Source organism: Dromiciops gliroides, chromosome 6 (assembly GCF_019393635.1).
Source record: "Dromiciops gliroides isolate mDroGli1 chromosome 6, mDroGli1.pri, whole genome shotgun sequence".
Classification (NCBI taxonomy): domain Eukaryota; kingdom Metazoa; phylum Chordata; class Mammalia; order Microbiotheria; family Microbiotheriidae; genus Dromiciops; species Dromiciops gliroides.
In genome coordinates, this window is record NC_057866.1 from 21,462,525 (window position 1) to 21,471,671 (window position 9,147).

At 36.6% G+C, this 9,147-nt stretch overlaps 1 protein-coding gene across 1 annotated transcript; it reads left to right on the forward strand.

The window, feature by feature from the left end:
• The first annotated feature begins 1,918 nt into the window (after positions 1–1,918).
• LOC122732888 (olfactory receptor 4C12-like) lies at positions 1,919–7,454 on the forward strand. The gene is made up of 2 exons (XM_043973315.1): positions 1,919–2,819; positions 7,429–7,454. The coding sequence occupies exons 1-2, from the start codon at positions 1,919–1,921 to the stop codon at positions 7,452–7,454; spliced, it is 927 nt and encodes a 308-aa protein (XP_043829250.1).
• Positions 7,455–9,147: the final 1,693 nt, after the last annotated feature.

The window sequence follows — 9,147 nt, forward strand, 5'->3', positions numbered from 1 at the left end:
AGTAAGTGTCAAGTGTCTGAGGTTGGATTTGAATTCCAGTCCTCCTGAATCCAGGACCAGTGCTTTATCCACTGTACCACCTAGACGTCCCTTATAATTAGGTTTTTTTGTTTGTTTGTTTTTATTTTTGTTTCTGTTTTTTTTTGGTGAGGCAATTGGGGTTAAGTGAGTTGCCCAGGCTCACACAACTAGTAAATGTTAGGTGTCTGAGGCCAGATTTGAACTCAGGTCCTCCAGGGCCAGTGCTCTATCCACTGTGCCACCTACCTGCCCCAGAATTAGTTTTAAGAAATAATCTCGGGGGCAGCTAGGTGGTGCAGTGGACAAAGCACTGCCCTTGGATTCAGGAGGACCTTAGTTCAAATCCAACCTCAGACACTTGACACTAGCTGTGTGACCCTGGGCAAGACACTTAACCCTCATTGCCCTGCAAAAAAATAAATAAATAAAATAATATCCACAAATATAACATGGGGTGGACATGGAAAGAAAACAGTTCATGTTTAAAAAAAAAAAAAACGAAGTCAGGATTTTGGTAGACTTCAAATTCGACATGAACCAGTGTTATCTAAAGCAACTGAAAAAGCAAAAGCAATTTTGGCCATGAGTAAGAAAGACAAAGGTTCCAGGATTAGAAGATGCTACTTCTCTTGACATGGTCTGAAATGGACAGACCATATCTTATAGAATGGAATCCAATTGTGGGCACCACATCTTAGAAAATATGGAGGAAGTAGAGAGAACCACAAGAAGAGGCCTGTGAGGTTGAAGGCCCCCTGGGTTATGCTATGTTAGATTTACTTGAAGAAAAAGGAAAATTTAGTCTTAAGAAAATAGTATTCATGTGACATTAGAGGTCTTTTAGGTGGAAGAAAAATTAGTCTTTTTTATGATGAAGGAAAAACAAAGGATAACATTTTAAAGAAGAAAATGTAGCCTGAACATAAAATTTTAAATCTTAAACAAAAAACAAAAAATGAAGAAGCTTTGTGACCCTGGGCAAGTCACTTAACCCTCATTGCCCCACCCCCCCAAATAGTACAACCCTAAAATGGAATAAGTTGCATTAGAAGGTGGTCAATTCTGCCTCATATAAAGCCTGAGTAGACACCTATCAGATAAGTTGCAAAGGGATTTTTTTGGAGGGAAGGTAGGGATGAGAGAGAAAATGATTTGGAATAGACATCTAAAATTCTTACAACTCTGAGATTCTATTATTCTGACATCTTGCCATTTCTCTGGATATATATGTGTGTTTCTGTGTGAGTATGAGAAAGAGAGAAAAAGACAGAGAGAGAGGGAGTGAAATAGACACAGCTTGTGTTTCAAGGGAACATCATGTGATTCTAATATGTTATAACCTATAAATTTAATATATAGTTCATTTTTAAGATAACTGGTATATATGTGACCCAAGGTCATGTCTTTGCTGAATGTTTATGCTAAAAAAATCCTAATTGATAGAGCTTTAGCCAGAATAAAAAGGAAACACCAATATTGGAAAAAGAACTTGTAAAAATAATCATGGATTCTCTTAGACTTGGTGTACTTATACTGGTTTCTAGTGATTTATCTATTGGGAGAATGGGCAAAATTTCACTTTCCTATGCATTTTACTGACTACAAAATGGGATTCACTTGAGATGTCATAACAAGATGAACTCATGTATTAAATTCCAAGTGTCATTATTATTTTATTTTTATTTTTCAGGGCAATGAGGGTTAAGTGACTTGCCCAAGGTCACATAGCTAGTAAGTGTCATGTGTCTGACATCAGATTTCAACTCAGGTCCTCCTGAATCTAGGGCCAGTGCTTTATCCACTGCATCACCTAGCTGCCCCAAAGTGTCATTAAATATAATTCTCTCTTTTTAAGTGAATTAACTCTAACCAGTTTATTTCTCACATATTTATATAGATGAAGAGTGTAAACAATGTAACTGAATTCATTCTCCTGGGCCTCACACAGAATCCAGAAATGCAGAAAGTCATATTTGTGGTGTTTTTGCTCATCTACTTGGCAACACTGGCAGGCAACCTTCTCATTATCATCACCATCACCACGAGCCAGACTCTGGGCTCCCCCATGTACTATTTTTTATCCTACTTATCTTTCATAGATGGCTGTTGTTCCTCTACCTTGGCTCCTAAAATGATAATCGATTCACTCTCTGTGAAGAAAACCATCTCCTTTAATGGATGCATGACTCAGCTGTTTGCAGAACATTTCTTTGGTGGTGCTGAGATCATCCTGCTCACAGTTATGGCCTATGATCGCTATGTGGCAATTTGCAAACCTCTGCATTATACCACGATTATGAGTGAGAGACTATGTGGCCTTCTGGTGGGGGTAGCTTGGGCTGGGGGCTTTCTCCATGCAACAATACAGCTTCTTATCACAGTCTGGCTCCCTTTCTGTGGCCCCAATATCATAGATCACTTCATGTGTGACTTATTCCCTTTGCTGAATCTTGTCTGCATGGATACCCATGCCCTGGGTCTATTTGTTGCAGCAAATAGTGGTTTTATCTGCCTCTTAAACTTTCTCCTCTTGCTGGTTTCCTATGTAGTCATACTGACCTCCCTAAAATCTCACAGTCTGGAGGGGAGACTCAAAGCTCTCTCTACCTGTGTCTCCCATATCACTGTGGTCCTCTTATTCTTCATTCCTTGCATATTTGTGTATCTAAGACCTATGGTCATCTTCCCCATTGATAAGGCTATGGCTGTTTTTTATTCAATGATAACCCCCATGTTAAACCCCTTAATCTATACTCTGAGGAATTCAGAAGTAAAAATTGCCATGAGAAATTTGTGGAGTCAAAGAATGGTCTCATGTAAAAATACATTTTTTGTGAAGGGTTGAACATGGAATTAGGTAAATGCTGATATTTACTCTTTTTTTTCTTTTGAGACAGAATGGAATGCCTTGCTCAAGTTTACACAGCAAGTAAGCATTGGAGGCCAAATTTGAACTCAGGTCATCCTGACTCCAGGGCCAGTGCTGTATCAGATGTGCCTTTTAGCTACCCCTATGCTAAGATTTGACTAATAATAATATAGTGTTCATGAAGAGGATACTGACTTTTCTTTTAAATAACATATTCAAGGATGCCAATCATATAATTGTTTTTCATGTTTGAAATGTTCATCCATCAAATAATGACTATGTGGCTGCTTTAGATGCTCATATAACAGCCAAAATCTCACTAAGTAGAGAGGGAGCTGGCCTTGGATTAAGGAAGACCCACTTTCAGGTCCTTCCTTTGACATACAAAATGTCATGTGATCATGGGCAAAACACTTAATATCTCAATGTCCCCATACAATTCTCTCAAACCATAGGTTTCAGGGAGGGGTGCAATCATCACTGTGAGTTCCCCATACTACTGATATTAGAGATCTAAACAAAATCGCACATCACATCCACATGATAATTCACCATTTGATTGAGTTTTCCTCCCATTGTTGAAACCCATCTGTAGATATTCTTTGGACTTGATTCCTCCCCTACAAACCAATTGGATGACTTGTTTTGGCTCTGTGATGACTTAACCTTGCTTTCCTTCTTTGGCAATGCTTACTATTCAGGTTTTGCAGGAGTGGCCATTCAGTACATGATTTCCAATGAATGTCTATATTGTACTGTTTCCTTAAAGATTAAAAAACGTGTAGAGATTTTCTTTATGCCTAGAAAATAAAAGCCTGTTTTTCTTCAGTAGAAGATGAAACTAGATGGTGCCTAGGATCTCTACCCAGATTCTCTGAATAAACTTTCCTTCTTCTCTCTGGGCTCATGATGTAATGAATTAGGTAAGGTCATAAAAGTCTTTTTTCAAGACTTTCCCCCTCAATTGTTTTTCCTCAGATCCAATGACAGGACATATAGACCTAGAAACTGAAAAAAAAAACACCCAGAAGAAATCAACTCAGATAATTTAAATTTTATAAATATCTCATTTATATTATTGATTATGCCTCCTGCTTGACAAATAAACTATATCTTCTATCTTTATTAATGAAGAAAGTCTGTTGCCTGAAATTATTGGATTTTAAAATTTAACATATCAGAAAGCATTCCCAGACATGAACTAACGTAATAGTTGTTCTGTATTCAGTTTATCATCAAAATGACCTATCTTATGAATCTAATCCATGCCATTTCTGGGGATCCTAACTCCCACTCACAATGCAGAGTTGAGTCCACTGATCCTATATCCTTTGTCCCTTCAAAGCTCTAAGGGTAGCCATAAAGGTTGGATTATTTCTTCTTATGCTATCAGTTAAACCCTCATTACTGGGCATTAAACTTAATATCGATCACTAAACTATCATTTAAATATCATCTGATGAATGACAGATAATATGTTATAAATATTAAGTGCATTAATTAATGTTACAACATATTTTGGTCAATTAAGCTAGCTTTTACAAAAAGGATATGTACTGAGAAAAAGAAAAGAAAAGAAATGCAAACACATCCTTTTAGACCAGAGATATTAATTTTTTGTTTGTTTTTTGCTTTGCTTTGTTTTGTTTTAGTTTAAACTACATTGTTCCTTCCTGACAGGGCCTCAGAGTTAATGAGGTAATGGTAAGTTATACATGAGTAGTCATGAAAAACATTCCCACATTATCTAGGTTGTGAGAGAAAACAGTCAAAAAAAACCCCAAAACTTCAGATGGAGGAATTGTCATAGAGAAAAAAAAAATTTTTAAATGTGTTTCCAGGGGCAGGTAGGTGGCACAGTAGACAGAGCACCGGCCCTGGAATCAGGAGTACCCGAGCTCAAATCTGGCCTCAGACACTCAACACCGACTAGACTAGCTGTGTGACCCTGGGCAAGCCACTCAATTCCAACTGCCTCACTAAAAAAAACGAAAAGAAAAGAAAAAAATGTGTTTCCATGTATTTTCAGATACTATCACTTCTTTCTCTGTAGATGGGTTGCCATTTTCAGAGTTCTAGTGGGTGGAGGGTAGGAATGGAGGAGGAAGAGAAGTTGGAACACAATTTTTTTTTAATTGATGTTAAAATTTGTTTTTACATATATTTTGGAAAATAAAATTCTATTCAATAAAAAAATGAGATCAATGGTAAAGCATTTACCCCCACTAATTCACATCTAAATATGCCACTGCTAATGGAAAGATCACTTCTTCATAGAAGGTATTTATAGTCTCTTCTGAGCCAATTATTTTGCTCCTCTACAGAATTGGTTTCCTGCAATCTCTAACATGGTTTCTAGTTCCTCCCTACACAGTGTATCTCTCACAACCTTGCAAAACCCTCAAGGTCACAGATTATCTGTAATAACTCTTTCTCCAATATTCTGTAACCTAAGATCAGGGAAGAACAAACACAGTGGCAGAAGAGTAGAATTTTTTGTTTGCTTTTTCATAGCTGAGTATCAGGTTAGGTCAGGTGATAGGTGATTGGCTTCAGGACAATGATACCACCACTTCCTTCATCTTTCTCCCCACCTGGAGCTCATGACATTCCTTTCCTCAGTCACTGCTGGGGAACGGAGCTCCCATAGGAGACTTCTCTATCAACGCTAAGTTCTAAGTCAATAAAATGTCAAAGAAGCCTTTTTGGTTCATCACACAATAAACAGTCAGAAAATACTCATATAATACATTTATATATTCAAAAATCAATATTGAAGATTTCATCAGGCAGAACATGATTCATGTTCAAAAGGATGGGGCAAACCATAAATATGACACAGTCAGACTCATAATTTTCTCTATTGGATAGGCTAGAGTATAGAGTTTTCTGGACAATTCACAGAACTGGCACATCAATAAATCTTGAAGGACTGAAAATGGAAAATGATATGGATGTAGATTTTTTTAAAAACGCAGGGATGAGCCAGTAGAAGGGCTTTTATGAAACTACACAGAGCTTTTAATAACTTGAACATTCTGACATCACAGATCATCCATTTAATGTCAATATTCTTCCAATACTGTTATATGGCTGCAATTCTTGAAACCTAATGGTCTATAAATTATTCAAATTATGGGATATCAAAGACAATAGATCAGCAAATTCTAAACATGGAAAAACTGAAATTTTCAGCAGTGAACTCTTGAGGGGGAAAGATAAAAGAACAGCAGCAAAGAGGATGTCATCAGAGTATAGCTGGGCTGATTACATAGCAGGAATCATGATTAAGTGATTGATAACTTTGATGCACAATTGGTATTTGGGTGATGTCAATGGATTCCTAGCAGGGAATCATTTCCTGAAGTCCATTGCTAGATGTTAGGGGATCTGTGAAATTGGTGGAAAATTGCATTTTTATGTCTTTACAGACAGAGGCAGTTAGAGAGGGGAGTGCAGAGAGTACAGGGTCTGGAGCTGAGAAGACCTGAGTTCAAAACAAGTTTCAGATACTTACTAGCTGGGTGATCCCTACAATTCACTTCAAGTCTATCCAACTCACTTTCCTTGTCTGTAAAATGGAAATTCTAATAGCACCTATCTTCCAGGGTTGTTGTGAAGATTAAACAAGATAAAATATGTAAAACCCTAAACACAGTACCCAGCACATTGAAGAAGTTTTATGAATGCTTGTTTCCTTCCTTTCCCATTATATAAATGGTTTCTTTTGTAATCCTATACATTTTTATTTTATTTTAAAACATTTTTGGTGGTGTCCATAGAATTCACCAGCACACTAAGGTTATACCTTACACAAAAATGTTTAAGAACCCTTGATTTACAGAAAGGGCCTAAGCGCCTACTCTGAGGCTATGGAGAGTGTTAAACACTATGTATGCAAATAAAAGAAAAAGCAAACAAGTAAAAACACAAAATGAATAACCAAAAGGAAGCCACCAAACAAAAACCAAACAAAAATTTCCTTCTCTCAAGGAGCTCACCTATATACAAACAAGATACCTAGAGGATAGACTGGAGATAATCAGAGAACTTTATGAGCATTAAGTGTTATGTTTACTATAATATAATCCATAGGTATCCCCAATTCAGCATGTACACAACTTAGTTAATCATCTCTCCTCCCCCAAACCCATCCAATTTTTGACCTACTCTATTTTGGTTGACTCCATTCTCCCAAGAGCCCAACATTCACAGTCTCTTGTTGGAATCTATAGCAAAAGCTTTTACACTAGTGTTAGTGACTCTTCTGCCCTTCACCCAATCAATCTTCCATACAAATGGCAAAATGATTTCATTAACATGTAGATATGACCATCTTACTTTTCTCTTCTGTAAATTCGAAATGCCCCCATTCATCCATAGTGTCAACTACAAGTTTCCTCGTTTAATTGTTAGGGTTTATTGTGACCTGACCCTTAACCTAACTTTCTAACCTTATTATACTATTGACCTGTCTTTTGTAATAGATAACATGCCTTATTAATAAAAGTGATTATCCTAGGTGTCCTGTCTTCCAGGAAAATTAATGGCTGTTAATGGTTAATGGTCCCTGGTTACCATTTCTGTTGATAGTAAGGGTTAATAGGGACAAACACACTAGGTTACTGTAAGAACACATAACTTAGTTTCTCTGTTAACCCTTTTAGGTACTATTAATAAGGACTCAAGCCTCAGTTTATCTGTTAACCCCTTTTTGCCTCCTCCATCAACTCATCTTCATAAGTTCAAATCCAGTCCCAGACACTTACTAGCTGGGTGACCCTGGACAAGTCATTTTACTCTGTTTGCCTCAGTTTCCTCATCTGTAAAATGAGCTAGAGAAAGATATGGTATGCCACTCCAGTGTCTTTGCCAAGCAAACCCCAAATGGCATTACAAAGAGTCAGGCATGACTAAACAATAATAACAGATCAATTTTAACCAGAGAAACATAACACATTGCAATCTATTTTCAGTAGCTTGTTTTCTCTTTCAAAGTCTAGGTTACACTTTGATGAAGAGAGTAAGGACAATGAGCATCCTCCCTCAACAACAGTGTAACTCAATAACAACAAATGTGTATACATGCTGTTTTTCCCAATAGACTATAAACATCTTTAGGCCTAAGACTGGTTCATTTTTCTTTTTGTTTCACGAGACTCTAGAAAAGTACCTGACACAAAACAGGTGATTAATAAATGATAGTTTGTTAGATTGATTTGTACTATCTTTTCCCAATACAGCTAAAACAGACAAAAATCTTTTGTTATTATCCTAAGCTTGCATATAAAATCTTAGTTTATGTCAGGTTTCTTAAATGTTTCTAACTCCCAAGCTCTTTTTGCTTGAGAAATTTTTCTGTGTACTTCGGTATATAGGTAAATAAAATAGTTATATTTAATATTTTACTGTTTTCAATTTTTTGTGACCCCCACATTCAGGAACACGATGCCATTTGGGGTCATGACACACAGTTTAAGAAGCTTTGGTTTATGTTATATGTTGATGCTCCTAGTACCATTCTTACAGTAACAAACATTTTTATACATCCTGTTACCTAATTTTGCACCAATATAACATACTTATCATTAAAAATAAGCAAACCCAAGATCCTGCTACAGAAATTTTATTAATGTATTTTTTGCATTGGAGTTATTTATGCACGCAAACATGCATATACACACATATATAAATCCATTTGATAAAATTTTATCATCTTTTGGGTGGATCAAAAATAGTCACTAAATTAATCTGAGTTGAACTAAATTTAAATAATATTTTGTTGATAATTTTGAATTTGTGCACATTGTTTTCTTCGTTCTACTTATTGTGTTTTACACAAGCTCAGACAAATATTTTCCATTTAAAAAAGAAAATTATTCATTCATTAATTCTTCATCCATTGAGATTGCCACCTAACCATAGCCAGAGTTCAGCAAATACCCCAGATCCACATGGCTCACAGTCCACACCCTAGAGACTGATAGATAATCACTCACCAGATCACTCAATCTGCTCGTCCATTCCACCACTCTGCAGAAAGTGATTAAGAGTTAAATCAGGTTTGCTACTATTCTGGCAGGACTAATTACAAATCCTTGGAGGGGCTGAGGGGTCAGTAAATGGTTCCAACTTTGAATGAAGTCAACATTAAAGCTCCCTTTACCTTCAGAGGGATATGTGTTGAGAAGTAAAGTTTGAGAGGTTTCAGGAGTATATTTTAGGAGCTAATCTCAGAGGGAAGGGTTCACCTTAAT

Excerpts from the sequence above, each read along its gene's own strand:
- LOC122732888 (XM_043973315.1), top strand. The coding sequence starts at position 1,919 with ATGAAGAGTGTAAACAATGTAACTGAATTCATTCTCCTGGGCCTCACA. Across the intron at positions 2,820-7,428 it reads TGCCATGAGAAATTTGTGGA|GAAAATTAATGGCTGTTAAT; the intron begins GTCAAAGAATGG and ends CCTGTCTTCCAG.